Genomic DNA, 23151 nt, shown 5'->3' on the forward strand with positions numbered 1-23151 from the left:
CTGCGACGCTTTGGCATCCGTATATCTGTCAGAATCCGAACTCAGCAACTTCTCCATCAGCTTCTCCATTGTCTCGCACTCATACCATCCGTTCCGGATCGCTGATTCTTGTGCCTCTAGGGATCGGCCCTAAGGGGGGATACTGTCATATACCATATATCCGGTTACAGATCCGATGATCCGGATCTCAGATCCGATCCAGATCCGATGAAACATATCTGTCGTCCGGTCCACAGATCCGCTTTGATTCTTATTTCATTTCCTGTTCATATAACTCTAACTATTGTTCATCTCCTTTCGGTATTCCTGTACACCGGTTATACCGGTTATCCTTACTTCCGCTTTGCTTACTGATCCGCTACACTTACGAATCCGCTTTTTACTTGTACTCATTCCCGGTCATGATTCGTGATCCATCCAACTTACCAATACGCTCCACTTAGACTTTTGCTTATACTTTCGTTCATAGCCTCGCACCTTTGCTTATTGATCATTCTGTTAGCCATCCGTAGTATATAAACCTTTGTATATGCGCTGTAGTAGATCAGTTTTTAATATCATCTTAGATTGCACTCATTCCGTCTGGACTCTAAGTCCCCCTGTTATCTGTCCGGACTTGAGTACGCTACTCTTGTCTACTCCGAGACTTAGGATAGATTCCTATAGTCTACATATCCGCCTCTGTCATTTGGACAGTCCTCACCCGTTAGTTTCTAGTCCGGATCCAATCCGGATTAGCCGTTACTCTATACGTTCGATATCCGGAAGTCTTAACGGATCCGTTGCGATACAAGACTTATCCGTTACAATACTTATCCGTCTCACTAGACACGATACTTTAGCTCTCTGAAATAAGGGGCAAGACTCGGGAAAGGGGCACAGCGCATAAGCTGAGGCCGAAGCCCTTCGGATCCGATACTACTTGAGTACGGTCTTAACACCTATCCACATATGAGCGCGGACAAGACTGTCTATGTCTTGCGGAACGTAAGTGAGGATAGCCTCGTCACAGTCGGTACCATAAAACATTGCTCTGTGGTAGGTTCACCCAACCTAAGGAAGAAAGCAAAAACATCAATGAAGAGCTCTAGAGAAGGAGAAAAGCCTACCAGCTGATGAGAGAACATATAATTTTCAATCAGGTAGATGTCAACAGGATTGGTGGACTTGTGTGCAAACATCAAGGAAAGAGCTTAATGCAAGTACCATAGAGACAGGAGCTCATAGCAATTGACGTCACATAAACACTGTTTTGGGAAAATCAATGTCATGTCACACTCACGGAAGACATACTGAGACCACCGACACATACTACAAGTTCCGTGATTGAGACAACCCGAGACAACTGCATTTTGAGCGACTGAGAGGTATATAAAGTGCATGCGATATGAGCTACAGTAATCAACATCCAACAAACATGTCGACCTCAGAAAACCAAACCAACGAATTCACTGTCATAGGCTGTTTGTTTACTTTCAGCGAACCGAACAGTTTTGTGGAAGTAGCTGTCAAAAACAGAGCAGCCGGACTATTCCATCTTACAAAACCTAACCTTTATTTTGCAAATGACACTGAAATCAAGGAGTGTCAAGTAAACATGCTCAAACAGCAGTTCGAGGAACCCACGGTCTTCAGTGTCCTCTATGACGGGAACATGAATGGGAAACTGCAATGTCCTTACCTTGTACTCAAGATCCTCAACAGATCGGATCTAGTAGACATGGAGAGAAAGGACTACGTGTCGGCGACTAAGTCTGTTGAACAGTGAGTAACAGCAGCATCATGACAAGAAAACCTCTGTTGATGTAACTAATACATTAGTGTGCTACACAAAGCACGTGATCAAGATAAAGGGCAGTGAAATGAGGATGAGAGGGACGAGGAAGACTCGAGTAGTAAATATGAAGATGACTATGAGGAAGATCAATCTCCTCAGAGTAGAAGTAAAGACATACGCATAAATGATGTTGCAATCTTATTGATATCCAGAGAGCAATGAGTTTCTGCACATGAGCAAATCATGTGCGCAATCATGCGTAAACTGCTGACTTTCACAAACTCCCTATTAATCAGCCAGACATAGGAGACAAGTTATACAAAGAATACAGGGACTCACTGTCTTGCCACATCCACAAATCAATATCAGAAAAAACACCATGACCAACCTGAATGGTGATTTCGACAAGCTCTGCGCAGAATTACAAAGGATGGTGATGGAAGAGCTGGCGCTGCCTGATCTCATATCGCTTAGGAAGACTAGGATGGAGAATAATGAAGGTGTAAAAGATTACATGGAGGATCGGCGAAGAAAACTGTATGAAGTATTTGTCAAAGACGTTGACAAATTAAAGGACCTCATGGAACGCACCGGAACAGTTGTTTCTGGGTCAAGTGCACTCCACCTTTTCCAACCCAAACCCAATGTGCTAAGGTTGCAAGACTTGGATGTATATGCCACTGAAGAGTTCAGCCAGAAGGTGTTGAATCACTTCAAAGACGACGAAGAATATGAGGTGACTAACACAGTCAAGTGGAGGAGAGATTACAACAGCTCGGCCATATCAAGAGTGCACAAACTCGAGAAAAATGGCAAGTTGGTAGACGTCATCATCACCAACTGGGCGAGTGCAATTATCCCTGTCCTACAATATCATTCTACCATCGTCATGAACTACATGACAGCACACACTTTCATATCCCTCTACCCTGAGTGGACGAAGGCAGGGAAGAGTTTAGTAAACCCTGCAGTATACATGGGTGAGAAAAGCAACCTGCAAACAGTGTTAGCACTCATGAAATACATCAGGAGAGGCTTCTATGTGAGTGCAGAGCCATTTGACATGGGGATTCATAACTGCGACCAAAGCACATACTGTCCACGCACAACAAGGACCACAATTGACGAGGGAACCCCACACTGGGAGTTTGAGGTGAAGAACACAGTAGGAAAGACTGTGATAGTGTGCAACAACATGGCTGTCATAGAATGGTGCCTCAGAGGAGAAGGTTGCAAAGATGAAAATGAAGAAAGTGTGGCTGCGCACATTGCTATAGCGGCCTGAGGACAACACGACAGAATCAGATACTTATCACATAATGTCAAAGTTAATGAACTTGAATCTAAGTGAAAGCTGTGGAGATCCTGGCCAATACTAAAACAAGGGAAATAAAAGGTCCTGGAATGCCTGGAGGGCCGTTGCGAATCTTTAATGCTGGCCTATACTTTGAAATGAAACTTCACATTTAAGACTCAAAAAAACTTCAACAATCGCACATGACTGAATGTCTGCTCATATACGAAATTCAGACCGCTACTTAGACAGGTGTTTAAATTTAAAATACCTCCTGACGATCAAACATGAAGGTAAAACATCAAGTTTTGTCTCCAGACAAAATTAATCGCCTGACAATCGCCCACTCACGAGTAGATAATCTCCCATTTAAAGAAAACTCATATTCCACATTCTAACAGTACAGTATTTACATATTGTAAGGACAGAGTGTTTGATGCCGCAGAATCAATCCGTGTCGACGCCATGGTATAGTAATCATACAAGGTCATCTAATTGTCCGTGAAGGCTGAGAGGAAATCAGAGATGTACAAACAACAAAAAAGATAGCTTACCACTTGCTTTCATAGTGAGAAAGTCAGAACATGCCACGTCAAGGTTCTTCTTGAATTTCTTTGTTGCCCCATTGAACTTGAGTCCATGTTTCAAACGCGTGTTGTTCACTGGCCCGTTATTGTCAGATGAATTGCAACATCAAGAAACACCTTGACGAATGTTTTCAAGGCGTGTCTGAAACCAGCCTTCGCATCGAGCAGACCAGAACCCCACGTCCAACCCTGACCCAGCCCAGGCCCGAGGCCTTGGCCACCAAGACAATTTTTCAATGCATCCATTATCTAATGTTTCAAATATGAGCACGCTGCGGGTCAATATGAATAGGGAAACTTACTTGTGTACACATAATATGTCCCGCAAATGAAATCAACCTCCTCTTCTGACAAATCATCATCGAAGTGAGTCTTGCAATTGAGAGACAACATTTGTCCAAATGGGACAGCATCCTGTGAAATCCCGATCAGGGCCGAGGGGAGGACATTGGAGCCAAGGCTATGTAATGCTAGCCGCCATAAAATCCCGCCGCGAAGAAGAGCAGCTTGTGCACAATCCTCCTTCATGAACTCATGGTGATACTGCTCGTACACAATATAATCTGTGTAAACCGCCTTGAAGGGGGGGCGGAAGTATCTGAGCGAGTATGTACGAAGTTCACTGAGTGGGCGCCGAGTGCGAGGAGAAACTGCCATGGGCTGCAGTGTCTTGAACGGAATGCCTTTTTTCAGGAGTTTGAGGGCAATGGTTGAGATGTTGGACCCCCAGTCACGGCGGAGGCACATCATGGCTGTAGCAGCGTTGGGGACCACAAGATTCCAGGGAACGAGACTTCTTGATTGACTTGGCTGGATGACATAGAGTCGCTCCTGGCCGGGGATATTGAGATAAGAAACTCAAATGAACGCATTCAAAGCCGACAAGGGAGTCCCGGGCGCCAGATCCCAGTGATCAGACAGGATCTCAGACAACTGAGATGTGGGCAGGGTGGCAAGGTAACCTATGAAGTATGTAATGACATGCTTTTGCACATCTGAAATCGAGTCCACATCCTCGCCTGAGTCCCCAACAATGTTGCCAACGTGGCTGAACTTCTGCTTCTTGACCCAATTTTCGAAAGTGGCAGATCCACCAATGGATCTAGTAGTCGATGCTGCCAGATGAAAGCTGAGGTGAAACTGTAAGTGGGTGACAAAGTGTTCCACACCCTCAGTATAATTGGATGAGGGTGCAACCTCATGACGTCCGAAGTAGTTGTGAATGTCCTGCAGGAAGCTGAACAACGATGGAGGCGCAGGGGGTGGTGGTGGCAGAGGATCAGGGATGGGGTCCGAGAAATTAAAGTTGTCTTCTTCCCAGTTGCCGTCGGGGGTGCTGGTGGGATCTAACTGATCACACAAGTCCCACTCATTTCTGAATGAATCAAACCGTCTGGTGGAGTTACTGTAGTTCCCCCAGGTCATCGGTACCTCGGCCTTCATGAGGCAGATGTGTAGCAAAAGCCCCCAAACTCGTCTTGAGGTTGCCATTCGAATACTGTGACCGTACTGGACTTTCCAGGAAGATTATGTCTCTTCGCTGCCTGTTCCCGACTCTTGCATGATTGACATTGAGCTGGGGATTCCTTCTCCTGCTTCTTCTGATTTTCCTCAAGGCGCTGTGCAAAGAAGGCCTTCCAGTCTTCTCCTGATTTTTGCCACTGAGTTTTTGAGGGACTGGAAAGTGAGAGTCCACTTGAGGAGCTTCAGGTGCAGGCCCCCATCCAAGTGCAGTCTGAGTTGCATTGTCATCCCATCTAAGGGCACTCTGGGTCTGAGTTTCACCATCCTGCTTACCCCAGACACCATCATCCTGACCCCAGGCACCATCATCCTGACCCCAGGCACCATTATCCTGAACCCAGGCACCATCATCCTGAACCCAGGCACCATCATCCTGAACCCAGGCACCATCATCCTGACCCCAGGTGCTGTTACTTTGGCACTGCGCCTCAATTGCACAGGCAACAACTTCTTGGGATGGGTTATAATGACACAAATTCATGTGGAAGTTTGGTTGGCAGTGAACCCAGATTGGGATTGAGAAGTGTTTGAACATGGGTAGTTGTAATTCCCAAGGGCAGTGAACAGAGGATATGAAGATGCCTGTGCGCGGAACCTTAGTCGACAGATCTCCAACAAATGAACACGACAATTCGTGAACCCATTCGGCTGGTATGGGGCATCTGGGGTCATCGATGAAGAGAGCCATCCACAGACAATTTGATCTGCGATATTGACGAGTCATGATGTGCCATGAGCACACAGCAGCAATTACTAGACATGTGCCAGTTGCGATGAGATTGAAGATATGGTTCACGTACGTAGAAATGCATTGCGAGATCTCATTGCAACTTTCTTAGCGAGCTTCGCATCTGAATGTGACCTTTGGTACCCATATTGAGCAGGAGGGCATGCAAGTACAGTGCCCCATTGAATTAGAAGTCCAGCTCCCAAAAGCTCCTGGCACCAGAGTAACTTCTTCTCTAGCTTGCGCCAGCTTTCTCTAATGTCATGGTGGAGGATGTGCTTTCCCTAGCTGTCGAGCTCTGTGTGCAGGGAGAACATCGAGTGGTTCAGACACTCAAATATTGGACCGTCAAAGCTAGGATTCAAGGGGATGAGAGGAAACCATGGACGAGCTCCATATGCCCAATGAGTGGTGAGGGGTGAAGTGGTGTCATCCGGAGATGAGTCATGATCATCCTGGGGGTCCCATGCTGGCTCGTAAGGAATATCATCGGGAAGAGAAGTTGCAGTGAGGGAGGTGAATATCTCACCACCGGAAGAGAAGCTTTGCGTGAATTCTTGACGCTGCTGGATGTAAGTTCTCGTGATCAATGATATTTTCTGGCTGATATGTTGATAAATCATTACTAGGAATACATTGCAAAATCGGAGCCAGAAACTGGCAAGAATTGAAACTTTCCGAAAAGCATTCAAATGCGCATGTGTTTGATGACATCCTGGCAAAGGGCGCCACTCGAAACTACAACACAAAGCCCAATGAAAGGATGCATGGGCCATTGCGTGCTATCTACCTCTGGCAGACAAATTTCAAAAATGTCACTACCCAGGTCTGTAGACAACATTTTGCTCAATGCTATGATTCACTGATTTGAATCATAGGTCCTTCGCTATGACCACTGGCTGCTGATGTCAATGTCAATGCATTCTGAGGTCGATGACCTGGATGAGTACACACGCCAGAAAGTCGTTGACCCTGAGGCAGGTAAAGAGATCGAAGAAGATGCAACTCATACATATTTGGGCATGAAGCAAGGCAACCAGTCTTTTCACAGATCGAGCAGGAGCATGCAGCAGACACGGCCTTTTCTGGGTTTCGAGTTAGGTTGAACAACTTCTTGAACAAGTTCCTGCCTCAACATGGAATTCCCCTCCCAGATGGGAGGCGTGTACATTTTCGAGCTGATGACTAGGTAATAATCTAGCTAGTCCATTCTATTTAAACATTATGATATAACACCCTTTTGGCAGGTCACAGTATTTCAATGCTTGCGCGTGAATTATGAATCTATGGTCAACTGGCGCCTAAAATGAGACCTACTTCAATGCAGCCCGTCTTTCTTTGAATCACCCAGGTATGATTGTGTCATAGTGAAGACCCAAGACCAGCCATTCTTTGCATGTCTTGTTTACTTGTTTCGCTGTTCAATCAGCGAGACCGTCCTTTCTCTCATGCTCATTCATCCTTATGATGTTGCCATCAGCCATTGCCGCAGGCATGACATACAAACTAGCGCTACTTATCCCAATAGGCGCGAGTGTAGTATTCGACCCAAGAGGACTGCTATTGAAGCAACTTTCTTCTAATATGCAAGGGTAGCGATAGCACGAAGGACTAATAACCTATAGCGACCTAAGACCAAAAACTGATGAGTAGTGCTGTAGCGATCAGCGACTAGCGACTTTTGAGTTCTGACAGAGAAACGTGCATATAAGTGAGAAGCGCTATGCAAGTTGTTTCATGTGATAGCGCTATGCGACGTCCGACTAGCAACAGCAAGAAGAATCAAAGGGAGCGAAAGCGAGGAGTAAGGTAAGACAGTGCAAGTGAAATGCCTGATAGCGACTAGATTATAGCTTGACTACCGACAGTGATCCCGACGTTGCAAAAGTCGAACTTAAGAGGGAAACTTTAGCGACGCGCACTTAAAACAAGTCAAGTGACACACGATCAGAGAGATTGGCAAGAGCGGAATCGATTGCACCAAGACTAGGATATAGCGACTAAAGTGACTCTGACACCAGCAAAGGTCCGGGGAGGGGAAGTACTGTACTGTATGTAGGACGGGTCATTTTATCATACTGTGTAGGGGTTTGGGATTGCGTAGGCGAGTATAGTAGCGATACTGGCGAGGGCACGATGTAGCGACAGGTAATAAAACATGCAGCGCTGTGGAACATGAGGACACATGTAATAAGACCTGCGACTGATGAGTAGCAACATTTAAGGAAAAATAACGCACCAGTGGAGGTAGGTGGACATAGGCAGGACATGGGAGGATGGAATACCTAGGCGTCGGACCGGGGTAGCGCGCTATGGGAGAAAAGTGGTTCCAAAGTGGATAGCTTGGGAGCTGAATAGCGCTGGTGACTAGCGCCTTACTCTTTTTCCTCTGGACAAGGCAAAATATGCCTATGACACTCATACACGCCCAGTGCTGGTATGATTGTCACAGCGGGCTTGTAATGACTTCATTCGAAGGAAGATGTCGGTATCAATGGTGTCCATGACAAGATAATCCCCAGCTGTAGCAGGGTCACTGGCAAGCACAGCGCCTCGAATAGTGGACTCAATGGAAATGAGTTCCGGAGACATGCGAGGTTTGGCTCACACACAATATAGCCCTTAATGGTCCAGCCTTGATAGTAAGTGATTGATACTATTAGTGCAATCCACCTGACCATCTCTCTAGAATCTTCCGCTCGAGCTTATGCTGGTCTTCTGATACTCTCATTGGAAGCTTCAGTGTTGTTTCTCATCCTACAATTTAAATGCCTTCATTCCTTTTTGTCAGTGCTTGATATTAATGTTAGATACACTTGAGTGTTATAGATTGTCAATGTAGGGACATACACTCTCAGACTGTGATGGATTACTATCATAATGATTTCAAACTCAGCTAAGGCACATCGAAATCTGATTCTGATCACAATGATAATGCGCCATCAGTTGCATTAAAATATGTTGGCATTTTGATGCCGCTAGGGAATTTCCAACAGAGCCAGATATCCATAATGTCTAGTGAGCTTACTGCAAACCCTTTCCATCTCATACCTCATATTGTTGATCTGCTCTGTTTGACTGTACACTGTTTCGTGCAGTTCCACCGAGTAATCTACTTCTTTGAAGCGGCGCTTGTCTGGTACCTGGACAGACACTGAGCTCGACATTAACTTCATACATCTGGGTGTCCTGTTTCAGGCCTTCCCCTCTTATTGGACACAGTTGAGGGCTGCTGTCCTGTGGCATCATCTAGGTCCATCTGTGATACCTCCCTCTTGTCCATCCTAGTCGTCCTTGTTAGATCCAAGTCCATATGATCGGACTGAATTTGGGTCTGAAGTGCATCAGCATCTTCCATGTCATCATCAAACAAGTTCACATCATGGGATGTTGGATGTCTTCCTGGGCAAGCCATGGCATGTTAATAGGAGCAAGAGGAGTAGATCATGTCAACGTTAGTTTCTGGGCTCAATATGCATTATCGCACTTATATGTAGCCCTAACAATAACATTGTGATCTCATCGTATCCGCTTTTTGGGTGTTCTGTATTGTTAATGATTCTTACTTTTCAGGCTAGGCTATGGTTGGACGATCGGGGGCAATAGCATCATTTTTTTAAAACAAAAAAGTCATTTCACGAAGTCCAAGTAGATCAGGTGGCTTTACGATAATGTACTGGATTTATTGTCTGCGGTTGCTTCATTCCATGAAACAAATAAAGACGATGAATTCAATTTGCAGAATATACTCCGTGCAGAGTGTGCTCGGTTTGAGGCTAGTAAAGTACTATAAGATCGCCCACTCTCATCTCTCCAGTTATCTTCAGCACTGGTCACCTACAGCTAATTTCATCTGTCATTCCTTTATTACAATGGTCAACACTACAGACACGCCGTCTTAGTCGTCGATAATACCCTCGTCTAGTTGTCGAAGTTATTGCTGAAGAACTCTTGCTATTGAACGTCCGCTGGTCTCAGCAGGCTTAGCAAGACCCCCTATCCAAGTTCCAGTTGTGAACTCGTGTCGTTCATAACAGAAGGTTGTTGATGTGCTTGTTGAACAATGAGACCACTTCCTCGAACTCGACCTTCATCTTCTTCGCAACCATGAGGTCATACCACTCCTCTGCAAGAGGAACAAGCTTCTTGAAGTAGGGGGCGAATTGTTCTCCAATGCACGATTTCATCGACTCTCCCAAGAAGAAAAAGAGCTTCACTTTGGCTTTTGAGTGACTTCTGCAGGCATAACATGCCACCGCTCTGGTAACCACATCTCCATTCTTTCAAAATCGCGGTCCACGCCATTCTCAAGGCAGCGCTCTTCGCACCTAGGTCCTTTGAACATTATGCAAATCCAGGTGAAGATGTAAAACATCAATTCGAGGTTGTCGTAGTACGTATGCTTGATTTTGGGCATCTTCTCGGGAGTCAAATGGTCTGTGGCTAGCTTAAGTTCTTTTACCGATTTCATACCCTGCGAGTATTGATAATTTAGCTTGCCCACTGCCTTAAGGGCGCTGACAGACATAAAGGGTATGGTTCCCTAAAAATTTAGGTCATTCATTGCTCATCAAATAAATAAGGCGCTTACTGTTCCGCCGGCAGAGTACATATTGTCGGATGTGATGCGCGCCGCAAATTCCCAGTCTATAAGCGCCCCTCGACTGCCATCCTTAGTGTCTTCTATCATGGAATTATTCAGACTGCAGTCCCTGTGCAAAACCTGGTGCTCTGCAACCACACGCTTTTGAACTGTAACAGTCTGGTCAGATCAGATGTACTAACTAAACTACAACAGACTCACTTAGCACAATATCGCGTAATGCTTTGACAAGCTCTTTTCTAGTTTAAAACTCATGCAAGGGACGGGCTCATGGTTTCAAGACGAGACGGACATGCATGCAATAGACACCTTGGGGTGCTACTATAGATCTTCTGGCGATACACTTGTGTATTGTCGACTTTGCCTGGCTCTACCTCGACAAGACAGTGTTCAATGTATTGGGGAACACCGGGGATATCCTTCAGAGCTTTCAGCATCTCCACCTCATTCAACACTATAGTCTCGTCGCCCTTCACCCAATGATCCTTAATGATAAACTCTTCGCCATCTCTCTGAGCCGGGGTAGCAGATGGTTCTGCGGCCTACAAGTCCTTGATTGCAGAAGATAACCTTTAGCAACTCATATACATTGTCATGGATGGCGATCTTTCCTATCACATCGTCAACCTCAGCATCTGTATTCTTGAGATCTGGCGAATCAATAAGAGGAGCGGAGTCTGTCTCAGGTTCAGGTTCATCTGTGAACTTGGCGGGAGATGGAAGCTGGTCGGGAAGTGAGTAAAATCTTGTCTGCACATCCAGTGCATGAGATTGTGTTAGCTCCATCTGTGCATCTAGTGAACATGGCTTGTGGGCGGCTTGATTCCTTCGCTTGGGAAGACCTTTGATATTCCGGGCCCAAAATGCTCCAGACAACAAGCTCGTCATCTTCAGGTTGATCGTGATCATGAGGTCAAATCCAATGCAGTCATGTCAACCGAAAACGATGCACACCATGATGTATTTGAAAGTGTCAGGATTCTCATGTATGTCAATTTCTGGGGTCACGATGCCGCCCGAATGGTCATGTACATGCACACGGAGCTTGCGATAGTTATTGCTGAAGGAAAGAGATAGTATAAAATGCCTCCACGGTTGCTCTCGGAAAACGAGCCATGCCTTTGTGTCATGCATCTTTCCAGTGGGTATTGAAGGGGTGTACGAGGTCGTGGTCAGCTCAGCAACTATGAGTATAGTGTTCCAATGTAACACTGTGTGCTCTGACAAGCAGACATCAGGCTTTCGTTGAACATGCTCACTTTCAACGGGCACGGTAGAGCTCAAGCCATACCAAAGTGGAGGAAATGTGCCTGATGAAGGAAATGATTGGAGGAGGGCTTTGGTGAGGTTGTTGAGGAAGAATGGGAATGTTTTCTCAATTGCCTCCCCCTTCTTGGGAAGCGCTAAGGACCATTGTTTTGTGGTAGAGTCGTAGAGCGGCTTGTTGGTTGAATCTTTGAGGGTATCTGTAGCAGGCAAGTTTGTAGGGTCGAATGAATTGAAGATCAAGGGTAATAGATGTTCCATATCATTGGCATCTCCTTCGCGGCGGGTTTCTTGGGTAATCAAGCAATTGAGCTCACAAGATGTAAGTTTGTCCATGGAAGAAATGTCGGACTGAATGACACCCAGTGGGTGTAGCGAGCCAATTTTTAGCCTGAGTTCAGACAAGAGAAAATGCTTTGACATGGCGGTTGCATTGGAAAGCTGAAGTGTCGCTGTTCTCAAAGCCGCCTAACAAGGCTACTGCTATCACAGGAAGATAATATTAGCATATCTGAATGCAGTATGTTTGACCCAAATGTATGACTTGAATATTACTGTTCGAAAGATTGCTCGTCTTGCATCCCAGCATTTGAAATAATATAGTAAATGACTATATGGAAGTACTGGAAGTACTGGAAGCGCACTAGAGGGAAGTAACACGCAGTCACTAAGAGTACATATGTAATTTCGAATTTGAAAATTCACACCATATGACTAGCCAGGCACACAGACTTCATTTGTTGGTCTTTGAATACATGTGATATACCCACAGATAATACAAAAGCATGTACTCTAACTTAAACTAGCTTAGGCATGTGAATGGTAATGATAAGGGGATTCATGTAAGTTAAGGGTACATTAAGGGTACAGTGCACTGGCAGGGATGAATCAAGTTTTCTGTAGACATCAATGTATCAGCATTGACTTTCAGAGTAGAATAGACTGACCTTGGGTGTATGTTTCTTGCTCTTTCCCATAGCCATCCCTGCTTCTTTCTGCCTAGCACGACCCAATGTATATTTCAGGCGCATCATAATCATATCATCAACTGGCCAGAATTTGCTATAGTTTTCTAGGTTGGGGAAAGCATTGACAGCCTAATAAACTATGAGGTCATGGATAAACCATTATTTATTGAGTGTTTACTGACTTTATCGCACACGGTCTTCAAGAGGATAGGGTTTGAGAGGAGGCACACTTCGTTGTATTGAGGTGCTCCTCAATGAGGTGGTGCATGGAATTCTTGAGGTGTTAGTAAACAAAAGGCATACGTCAGTGGGAGTGTGTTACTAACCTTGAACTTGCTGTATGCCTTTGGACTCCAATCCAAAGCCTCGCAGATTGTGTATCCTCCACGCCCAGGATGACTGGGCTCACCAGGAGGCTTTGGAATCTTCGAGTCCTCTGATAGGCTTGCAGCCGAAGTTGATGAGTCACTGTCTGATAGTGAATCCAAGGAACTTGATGAATCCAAGGGAATGGGTGTCCAGGAACAAGAACACTCAAGAGAGACTCTCTTTGGGTACAGCGAGAAAGACGATCAGTATTCTTGGATGGGCGTGCCACAAGCTTGAAATCAGGTGCCAGCGTGTTCTTGGGCTGCATATACTCTCAGCACGAGGAGCAAGCTGAAAATGGTGCTAACCTTTGGCGGAAGAATCTCGTCAGTAACGAGCATAGTCGAACGATGAGGACTGCCAAAAAGTTCGAGCTGGTCCATAAGCATAGGCAGGAAGGGGGGTGGAGCACCAGGCTCTTGATCATAAAAGGGAGAGACAGCTGTTGATGTGTTGTGCATGATCTGTGTGTTAAGGTGGGTCAAGCTGGTGACGTGAGCGGGACAAGTGGGCGACGTGATACAAACACTGGATCTAGTAAGGTATGATGGAATTTATGAGTGACACATAAGACCAACAATATTACATTAAAACAATAAAGACACGATCAACAACACGAAGTTGTCTTGGAGAAGTCTTGAAGCAAATTACTACAAAAGTCGTAAAGATAAGTGTCGTAATTAGAATTAAAAAAATGCCAAAAGATGAAAAATCAGCAAAAAGAGGTTGTCTAGGAGAAGTCAAACTACATCGTTCATAAAAAGGCGAATACAAACAGTCAGAAGCTCAGTCGCCATGGAATCACAAAGACCCCTAGTATAAAGATTATTGAATTGTTGAGCTAGTGAACACACTGTTTAAGATCACCCCAGCGATGTATTCCTGGTCTCTATTCAGGGAATCAATCCAATGCTTCCAGCATCAAGCCCGCCTCACAACATACAGCGGGTCTGTCCATGCGCTCGCAGTATCTAATGATGGCCAAGCTTTTGCATGTGGGGGTAAATCGCATGTGTTCTAATTATTGAAGCGCCAACAAAATAAACAGGCACTGAGGGCATCAAAGTCTGGGACATCAAATCTCGGAAAGAACTCACATGCTCAACTCATAATGAGTCCCGAGGAACAGTCAGCTGTGCTGTCTGGATTACCACAAGACTGGCCATGACGGAAACCCTTTGCTATGGAACAGAGCTGGGTTACATTGTGTTTTTGCAATGTAGCCCGGTAGATGTAAGGATGTCCTGGTTCATCATTGAGTTCTCGCCTAATATCAACCAGATGCTTTTTCAGGAAACTTGCACCAGGAGGCTTGGATTGGGCTTCGAAATTACATGTATGTCATGGAATATGTACTCTGAAGGAAGTACTCGTATTGCAGTCGGGACAAGGGACAAGATAGTTCAGGTCCTTGTTCTAAATACAAATTCGCAACTGGAGGCCATTTTTGCAGTGTGACTGGATAACACTGTGCCAAAGTCTGTAGCATTTGCAGACGACAAAGGCGTCTATGTGTTTGGACTATATGATGGCAACTTCATCAAGCTGAAGGGGGATGACAGCGCAGTAGTGAAAGAATATAGCTGCCAATCGGTGATGTAAGGATTCACCTCAAGCTGCCAAAGTATGACTGACGCTCCTCCTTCAGCGGACATGCAGCAGTCAACCAGAAGAGGGGTGTGTTCGTGGTAGACAACACAACCAACGGGTTTATGTTATATTGACTTGTCGGCGATGAGGAGCCAGTTTGAACTTTTGTCACTGCTCTTCCCAGTGTATTAGTCCCAAAGCAGGTGGCATTTGGTGCCGAAGGGAGGTTGGTGGTAGGTGGAAGTGACAATGGTTTGGTGTATATATTCGAGAGGAAGTCGGAGAAGTTACTGGAGACCCTTCATCACTCCAATGCTGGCCTGGTGCAGACGATAGCTGTAGGTGACGAATTACTTTGGAGATATGACACTGATTGTGTTTTAAGACACATGATATCAACGGGCACTGAATAGTCATCAGTGCATCACAAGCACTAGGGCGGGGCAAGGCTATAGTCAATTTATGGGTCTATGACTATGGCATGAAAAAGGAAAACCCCCACCTCCAAAAAAACCTGGTCTCTGTTGCATGTACTGACACGTGTATTCACAATCTTGATTCACATACAGTGTACTACCGGTACCTTTCACACCAGATTCACACTTGTCGAGTTAAGGCCTGTACACCACCTTTTGAGACAATTTGAGTACCCAGTATTAATATTAGGCATCTAAATAGTACTACCAATGCAATGATTTTGATTTTTTGCAATGTTGAACACGCTCGATGATTTAAAATATGCAGTGCTTGAATGTCACACAAATGCGGTACATTTCACAGTGTGACCAATGCATGACAAGCATAGATGTGTGACGCGTCTTTGACACGAGCTGTCACACATTGTCACACTTGAAACAAGTTTTGCACAGAATGCCTTTTGCAACACAGAATTTCAACCCAATCACTTCCTTCTGTAGAGATATTTGGTGCAGGATACATGGCTGATTAAAATGATACTACATATACAGGCAATTTTTGGTGAATTCTTTGCACTGGGCCTGGTACAAAAGTTGTTTCACAGCACAAATGTCCCATGTCTTCGACTGAATCTATCCCCAGCTTTTACACACTTCACATATCTCTTTGTAATTCTGTATTATACTTCTATACATGCTTCTTAATGCATGGCTCAAGTGGCAGGACAAAATAATAATAACTGACGAAGTTTTAGCACAAGTGTGAAATGTACCGGTGGTGTGAAAGGTACTGGTAGTACACTGTAAGTGCCTTATTGGTGACCTTGTGTTTCTTGATAACAAACTATGTGAACCATGTCAGTCGTCATTAACTTGGCAAAATAATTCACTGACTTATATCTTCAGGACATGATGGTGTTGTCAGCAGACCTTGCCCAGCGCATGAGACATACACAGGCGTTCTTCGCTAATGATCTTCAGGAAAGTGTGCACGAAGCAGTATTCGACAAAGTACTGCATGCACAAGAAGAAGTACGTGAAAAGAGCGATATCCTAATGTTGCATGAATTGGCGGAAAGGCTTATGGAGGTCATTCAAGAGGCAGGGGGAGATGTGGGTGAAGATGTACATCAAGAAAGCACCATTGGTGAAAAAGACGATATCGCTGCTGAAGCCGAAAGGGTATTTTATGAGACGCTGAGGGTATGAGGAGTTGATATTAGAGGTGATGATTCTGGGGGGGGGGGGGGGGGGGGGGGGTGGATGTTATTCTCATATAATGATAGACATGCTGTAAACTTACATTATGCACGGTGGAGGAGGTGAGATGAGCATATGACTGGACCCGCATGATCCAGAGGATTGCAGCACGGGGAGATAGAGGTGGTGTTCGATGAGCTTGATAATACAAACTATTGAGCTGGAAGCAATGAAAGTCAAGTGTACTTCCAGCGATCGGCCATATCGTTCTTTACCTAGGCTTGCACTTATGTGGGTGACCAATTGGTCATTCACATTGACACGCACGAAACTAGTTTTGTACATGGTCATCGATACACAATATATCAAATTATATACTTACTACACCCTACAATGGTAGTTCTAATTTTCTACAAATTTTATCACATTTTATTCTAATTTTTCTGATGGTTTTTCATAGGTAAGTGAGTTTATTATTCATATTTTGACTTATCATGGTCAATAAACTGTGTTAAAAAACCTTATCCTTTCATTAGTAAGCATATTCCCACACTTATGGGAATTTTTTGGTACATTTTCACACCTAATGAGCCATGTTCGTGTTAACATCTCAGCATCTTAACATCTGCACAGTCACCATCTGAGCAGTGTCATAATTTTACTTACATAATCTACACTTTGTTTGAATGATTAGTTATACTTTCTGGACAGTTCCGAAATAGTGGTAATCTTTAAGTGAACATCTGGACAATAAAGCAAATGAGTCATACTGAGTCACAATGAGTCATTTTTGCTATGACTCATACTGAGTCATGATTAGTCATCTTTCCATAATAAGTAACTGCGTAGCCACTCGTAGAGTAGTATATAAAGGGGCCTAGTTTCCCTCTGATAATAACAATTCCCACTTTTGAGACTATATGAATGAATGTGTGAAAATCTGAGTAAATATTAGCTTATTTCCTCTGTTCTTTTGGCACTGTTTCCCACAATGTACGGACCTTCTTTTAAGTCTTCCCTGAGCTATAACAAATTATACTAGCTAGTACACGGTTACTAGTCGTCTAGTATAGTTTTACTTCATTCTCTTTACAACACAGGAAATCACTTCTGTGGGGAGAATTCACGTATTTTTAACAATTGAGGACGACAAATAAGACTGATACTTTATTCAACAATATTAAGAGCTTGGCCACTTAAGACTACATCACGAGGGTGTATTCTTAATCTGGACTGCATCATTACTCATCGTGAGATCCCGAGCAGCAGAAGGTTGGTTTCGAAGCCACGTATTTGATTGATTCGATTGTATTTGCCTCTTAGTTTGATCTCCCCTGATTGTGAGAGTAAGGAGTATCCAAGAGATATTGCTTTGACTCACCACATATTGTCATCTGTCACCTGTAGTATCATAAGTGTCATACCAGTTATCAATTCGGCTGTTCCCAGTAAGTCTATATTCAGTCCATTTCTGAGTTTCCTAAGCACTGCATCAAGCCAGTTAATGGATACTGTTCCTGGGAATTCCCTTAGATTCTCACCCCTTTTAAGTCATTGGTAAATCTGCTCAAGAAGAAAAGCAATTTATATTTGCACCCCCACAAACGACCACGTTATCAACTGTTGGTATTTGTCTGAACTGTTGACCATGGAGGATAGTGAAAATTTGGTGATTTTATTGCCTTTCGCATCCTAGGAAGACAATGTGTGCACCTACGTATCGTCTAGCGGAGGGTATTCTTAAGGATTATCCAAATCCGAACATGTCTCTGCATCGTTGGGCATCAAGTTTACTAGGTGAACAGGCAAGCAGAGCTTGCCCATCCAAATGACAATGAACCATCAAAGGAGTAACTTTGGAACTTTGTGGGGTATGGAATGTAGACAGTGTAGTCTAGACAGGAATGATGTGCTCGATAGTACAAACTATCGAACTTGAAGATGTTAAAGAACAATGATCTCGACGGTACAAACCATCGAGCTTGAAAAAATCAGGGGCAAGATAATACTAACACAACCATACAAACAATTGTGTAGTAGTCACTAGTAAAGAAGAGTAGTTGGAACTTTGACGAAATTTGAGATGACACGACAAACAGCTACAAATAATCTTATGTCAGCATCCAGTCATTTTGAGACTAAGTCACCCACCTATGAGACCATCGGAAAAAGGGACCTTAATGTAAGGTGTAGACAGCTCGATAGTTTGTACTATCGAACTCGAAGAGAGTATAGAATGATGAGCTCGACGGCACAAACCATCGAGCTTGAAAAAGTGAGACAACACAACCATAGAAATGGTTGTGTAGTGGTAGCTAGGAAAGGAGTAGTTAGGACTTTGGCGAAACTTGAGATGGCACGACAAACAGCTACAAATAATCTTATGTCAGCATCCAGTCATTTTGAGACTAAGTTGCCTACCTATGAGACCGTCGGAAAAAGGGGCATTTGATAAATGTAGACAAGAATAATGAGTTCAATAGTTTGTACTATCGAACTCAGAGAGATTATAGAACAATGAGCTCAACAGTACAAACCATCGAGCTCGAAAAAGTGAGATAACACAACTGTACAAACGGTTGTGTAGTGGTAGCTAGGAAAGGAGTAGTTAGACTTTGGCAAAACTTGAGATGGCGCGACAAATAGTCACAAATAATCTTATGTCAGCATCCAGTCATTTTGAGACAAAGTCACCCACCTATGAGACGTCGGAAAGAGGGGCGTTTAATAAATGTAGACAAGAATAATGAGTTCAATAGTTTGTACTATCGAACTCGAAGAAATTGTAGAACAATGAGCTCGACGGTACAAACCATCGAGCTTGAAGGAATATTGAATGGGAACGATGATCTCGACAGTACAAACTGTTGAGTTCATCTATGATGAAAGTTGAAAGTGAAGGACTTGGTCTCAAAAATGATTGGAATGATGACATAAGATTAGAGGACTATTTGGCACACCCCTGTGGGCGACTCAGTCTCAAATGGAATGATGACATAAGATTATTTGTGACTATTTGTCGTGCATCTCAAATTTCGCCAAAGTCCTTAACTACTCCTTTACTACTAGCTGCTACCACTACACAACTGTTTGTATGGTTGTGTTAGTATTATCTTACCCCTGATTTTTTCGAGCTTGACGGTTTGTACCGTCAAGCTCATCGTTCTACAATCTCTCTTCAAGTTTGATAGTACAAACTATCAAACTCATTATTCTTGCCTACATTTATTAAATGCCCCTTTTTCCGATGTCTCATAGGTGGGTGACTTTGTCTCAAAATGACTGGATGCTGATGTAAGATTATTTGTGACTATGTATTTGTCGCGCCATCTCAAGTTTCACCAAGTCTAACTACTCCTTTCCTAGCTACCACTACACAACCGTTTGTACAGTTGTGTTAGTATTAACTTACCCCTAATTTTTTCAAGCTCGATGGTTTTGTACCGTCGAGATCATTGTTCTTTAACATCTTCAAGTTCGATAGTTTGTACTATCGAGCACATCATTCCTGTCTAGACTACACTGTCTACATTCCATACCCCACAAAGTTCCAAAGTTACTCCTTTGATGGTTCATTGTCATTTGGATGGGCAAGCTCTGCTTGCCTGTTCACCTAGTAAACTTGATGCCCAACGATGCAGAGACATGTTCGGATTTGGATAATCCTTAAGAATACCCCCCGCTAGACCATACGTAGGTGCACACGTGAACGACCAATTGGTCACGCACATAAGTGAAAGCCTAGGTAAAGAACGATATGGCCAATCGCAGAAAGTACACTTGACTTTCATCACTTCCAGCTCGATAGTTTGTACTATCGAGCTCATCTTTCCCATCATCCCCCCCTCGGTAGTACTGCAGTCCAAGTCTACGCTCCAAACGATACGACTGGATTGTGCTCCTATTGCTCTTGTCCAAATAGGCCCCCACCCAATGACCTTTTGCATTACTACTTCATGGTACCGGAATTCTGTTGCTTCTGTTGGATTGTGGTATGTATTGTCCTATCGCCCCTTGTCCTGCATCTGAATAGTGTCCGTATAGGCAATCACCTTGTACTTCGTTATTAGCAGTTATCTCTGATACTTTGTTTATGAGTTGCTTCATTTTTCCCTTGTTTTTTTTTTCCTCTCATTTAAGTCCTGCTATACTAGGATCTACTTAATTACAATCACCCAGTCACCTACATCCCCCATTCTTAATGCCCACAGCCTGTGCAATGCTCAAACGATGCGTGTGCAAGGAGTGCATTGGCAAAGGCGGATATGACAAGAAAGGCGCACCAAAAGGAGTGCTCATGGCTGAATGTTCACTCGCGTCTCATATCCTGTGTGTACAAGCAGAACATGCCGCAGATAGCAGTGAGATCGTTGATGTTGATTCTGTTGCCACCGATCTTTCCGCATGCACCATCACAGAGAACACATCATCAGTCGCCGCCATCACCCACGATCTTGATCACTTGACCCCTTGCCACAGATATACCGGTCAATATTCCTTTGAGCTCAACAGTTTGTACTGGCGAGCTTGTTGCCGGCCAAGTACCTATTGCCAATGATCTAAATTGTTTGTCCCTTACCACACATACTTCCAAATGTGACACAGTACCTGTCCCGAAAAAAGGATGCAATCGGCATACCGCGAAGGCATTGGTTATCCTTGATAACATTGAATCCTGGATCCAACAGTGCTTTCGCTTGTTACTGCACTCTGGTAGCATTGATCAGGTTGATCATGAGCTACATTTACTTCGTAAAGCTGTGCAAAATGCAGTCAACAGACCGACATCGTCATTGCACAAAAGAAGGCGATCGAATCGCAGATAGATGTATTGGCAGCCCAGTTGAACAGTCACAAGCCACCCGATGATGGACCCGTCAAGATCAATACCTGTAAGCAAGCATGTGGATCATCATGTCATCCTTTACTTATCATTCAATAGATACCCTTCCACAAGCTCCAATTGATAATTCAGACGAAATAACCCAAATTGTCCTCTTCCTTTGTGTCGCATGCAGAGTCATTATGGGGGTCAGTAGGAGTAGTTGCGATCTAATCATGAAGATCATTTCCATGATTCTGTTTCTTGCATTCTGGAGGTCAGATAACGGCCGTTGCTCCTCCCACACAAATATCCTGAAGCAGATCCCAATGACCTCAGAAAGCACTGAGGCCAGATTCCATCTCAATGGAAAAACCGTTGTGACAATCATATTGGCACTAGGCATGTATACCTGCATAAGCCTTCAATAGGTGGACCAAAGTTATCCATCATATTATTCACTACTCCCCTATCAGCAGTCTTCACTTGCCTCAGCCATAACCCTTGTCCAACGCTATTCTGCACTTTCCCGCACTATGCGCGCACATTCCCGCAGCGCTATTCACACTCCCGCGACTCATCCGACGCTATTCCCGCGCTTATAGCACTATCAGAACTACCAGCAATGTGTCTATAGGAGCATTAGTGCATGTCCGCTCTATCTAGCGCTTGTTCCCGCGCCTAGCGCTAGTCCAGCGCGCTGTTCTCGCGCTCTAGGAATCACCTGAAATGTCGGAATCCATCCATGGTCCATCCTACCTCATTGGTATGTAATTTGCCTTGCCTCGAGTTTGTAAAAAGTGCTACAGTCTTATTACATGTATATCCTATCCCTTCCGAGTCCGAGATGGTATAGTTTACTAGTATAAGAAGCCTATGGTGACTACTTCGACATTACTTCCCTTCGACTGTATTTCCTTCCCTTAGGTTTTACTTAGAAGTAGTCACCCCTTTAGTTGCGCTCTATGGCCCCTATTTGACTTTCCTTACTCTTGCAATCAATACCTCTGATCTCACTCACTATCCATTACCCTCCTTTGACTCAGTGTCCGCTTTCTTGACTTCCGCTCTTTCCCGCGCATTAGCGCTCTTTCAGGTCTTTTGATCTTGAGTTGTCCTTAGTAGCTTTTCCCTCGGGTCGAACGTTCTTGCTTTATTGTTTGCAAGTATAGCAGCATAGGCAGAGCTTAGACATATACTGGCTTAGTACCTTAACAAGTGCCTAGTCAGGTTGTGTTTTTCACACCGTCCCATTGTGTTAGTGGGGTCTGGCTCATTCTGAGCCAGGGGTCTGCCTGAGGTGCCAGGGGTCTTGCCCGGGCCTCAAGGCACTTAGGTACATATATCGAGAGCATGTCCTGTAGCTAGTCCTTACCCTATCCATCACCATTTGTCCTTCGTGTTTGGTTCAAGTCTGTCGCCTCTTGTCTCGTAGGCACCGTTCCACCTGGTGACTAGAGTGAGATTCTCACTCTGTCGCACTCCATCTCAGACCCAGGTGTCCTACTTGCAGCCCGGTTTTTCCTGACAAGCTGCTTGAGGTCGCAAAGTCATCTCGGGGTTTCGATTTTCTCATTTTCTGAGTCTAGGTCTTAGGTTTCTCTTTTCCACAGGTCCCCTTGCAGCTCGGTGTGACAATATAGTTTTCTCTGGGCTGATATTCCCCCTGTTTACTTACCTTCACTTACCCACTTTCCTTAGTTTATGTTCGCATTTTTACTGCTTACATAATCATGTCTCCCTTTCACCACTGTCAGTACCAGTCTGAATCACAGTCTTTTGCTTGAGGATATTTCTACTCTCTGAGCTCTGAGTCTAGTACAGAAACCCTTTAGGGTTGAATAGCAGCTAGGCATAGCAATTTTGACCCAACATTTGAAGAGTACTTTACAGATTTCTCTTCTTGTTGTGTTTCCCACATCAGTCTGTCCGTCACTCCTTGTGGGTCTCAGCGCACGTTCTCTTCTGTAATGATAGTTTCCCGTCTTTTCTGTAACCAGTACTTGTC

The 23151-nt window shown here is 44.3% G+C and overlaps 8 protein-coding genes across 8 annotated transcripts; 4 read left to right on the forward strand and 4 right to left on the reverse strand.

The window, feature by feature from the left end:
• Nucleotides 1-2156: 2156 nt before the first annotated feature.
• Nucleotides 2157-3062, forward strand: DFJ58DRAFT_847082 (uncharacterized protein; the record flags this gene model as incomplete). The annotated part of the gene is made up of 1 exon (XM_041393399.1): nucleotides 2157-3062. One exon carries the CDS (start codon nucleotides 2157-2159, stop codon nucleotides 3060-3062), a length of 906 nt encoding a protein of 301 aa, XP_041236861.1.
• A 500-nt stretch (nucleotides 3063-3562) lies between these two features.
• On the reverse strand, nucleotides 3563-4408 carry DFJ58DRAFT_735124 (uncharacterized protein; the record flags this gene model as incomplete). The annotated part of the gene is made up of 4 exons (XM_041386581.1): nucleotides 3563-3579; nucleotides 3626-3733; nucleotides 3776-3907; nucleotides 3961-4408. The coding sequence occupies 4 exons, from the start codon at nucleotides 4406-4408 to the stop codon at nucleotides 3563-3565; spliced, it is 705 nt and encodes a 234-aa protein (XP_041236862.1).
• A 108-nt stretch (nucleotides 4409-4516) lies between these two features.
• DFJ58DRAFT_735125 (uncharacterized protein) lies at nucleotides 4517-5906 on the reverse strand (the record flags this gene model as incomplete). Its single annotated transcript, XM_041386582.1, has 2 exons — nucleotides 4517-5033; nucleotides 5065-5906. 2 exons carry the CDS (start codon nucleotides 5904-5906, stop codon nucleotides 4517-4519), a joined length of 1359 nt encoding a protein of 452 aa, XP_041236863.1.
• Nucleotides 5907-6172: 266 nt separating this feature from the next.
• On the forward strand, nucleotides 6173-7098 carry DFJ58DRAFT_847084 (uncharacterized protein; the record flags this gene model as incomplete). The annotated part of the gene is made up of 4 exons (XM_041393400.1): nucleotides 6173-6320; nucleotides 6539-6735; nucleotides 6788-6890; nucleotides 6938-7098. 4 exons carry the CDS (start codon nucleotides 6173-6175, stop codon nucleotides 7096-7098), a joined length of 609 nt encoding a protein of 202 aa, XP_041236864.1.
• A 127-nt stretch (nucleotides 7099-7225) lies between these two features.
• DFJ58DRAFT_669890 (uncharacterized protein) lies at nucleotides 7226-7492 on the forward strand (the record flags this gene model as incomplete). Its single annotated transcript, XM_041382817.1, has 1 exon — nucleotides 7226-7492. A coding segment is annotated over one exon (267 nt), but the record flags the coding sequence as incomplete, so codon positions are not given.
• A 2445-nt stretch (nucleotides 7493-9937) lies between these two features.
• DFJ58DRAFT_735127 (uncharacterized protein) lies at nucleotides 9938-12201 on the reverse strand (the record flags this gene model as incomplete). Its single annotated transcript, XM_041386583.1, has 8 exons — nucleotides 9938-10145; nucleotides 10238-10452; nucleotides 10501-10661; nucleotides 10714-10751; nucleotides 10822-11054; nucleotides 11101-11400; nucleotides 11467-11732; nucleotides 11772-12201. 8 exons carry the CDS (start codon nucleotides 12199-12201, stop codon nucleotides 9938-9940), a joined length of 1851 nt encoding a protein of 616 aa, XP_041236866.1.
• A 465-nt stretch (nucleotides 12202-12666) lies between these two features.
• Nucleotides 12667-13576, reverse strand: DFJ58DRAFT_735128 (uncharacterized protein; the record flags this gene model as incomplete). The annotated part of the gene is made up of 5 exons (XM_041386584.1): nucleotides 12667-12675; nucleotides 12726-12875; nucleotides 13073-13218; nucleotides 13281-13377; nucleotides 13424-13576. The coding sequence occupies 5 exons, from the start codon at nucleotides 13574-13576 to the stop codon at nucleotides 12667-12669; spliced, it is 555 nt and encodes a 184-aa protein (XP_041236867.1).
• Nucleotides 13577-13989: 413 nt separating this feature from the next.
• DFJ58DRAFT_847087 (uncharacterized protein) lies at nucleotides 13990-17056 on the forward strand (the record flags this gene model as incomplete). The annotated part of the gene is made up of 12 exons (XM_041393401.1): nucleotides 13990-14116; nucleotides 14164-14451; nucleotides 14602-14713; nucleotides 14764-14792; nucleotides 14898-15047; nucleotides 15119-15235; nucleotides 15450-15472; nucleotides 15674-15706; nucleotides 16028-16153; nucleotides 16211-16324; nucleotides 16782-16785; nucleotides 17016-17056. 12 exons carry the CDS (start codon nucleotides 13990-13992, stop codon nucleotides 17054-17056), a joined length of 1164 nt encoding a protein of 387 aa, XP_041236868.1.
• Between the last annotated feature and the right edge of the window lie 6095 nt (nucleotides 17057-23151).

This window comes from Suillus subalutaceus (assembly GCF_016647625.1).
Source record: "Suillus subalutaceus strain FC151 chromosome Unknown DFJ58scaffold_201, whole genome shotgun sequence".
NCBI lineage: Eukaryota > Fungi > Basidiomycota > Agaricomycetes > Boletales > Suillaceae > Suillus > Suillus subalutaceus.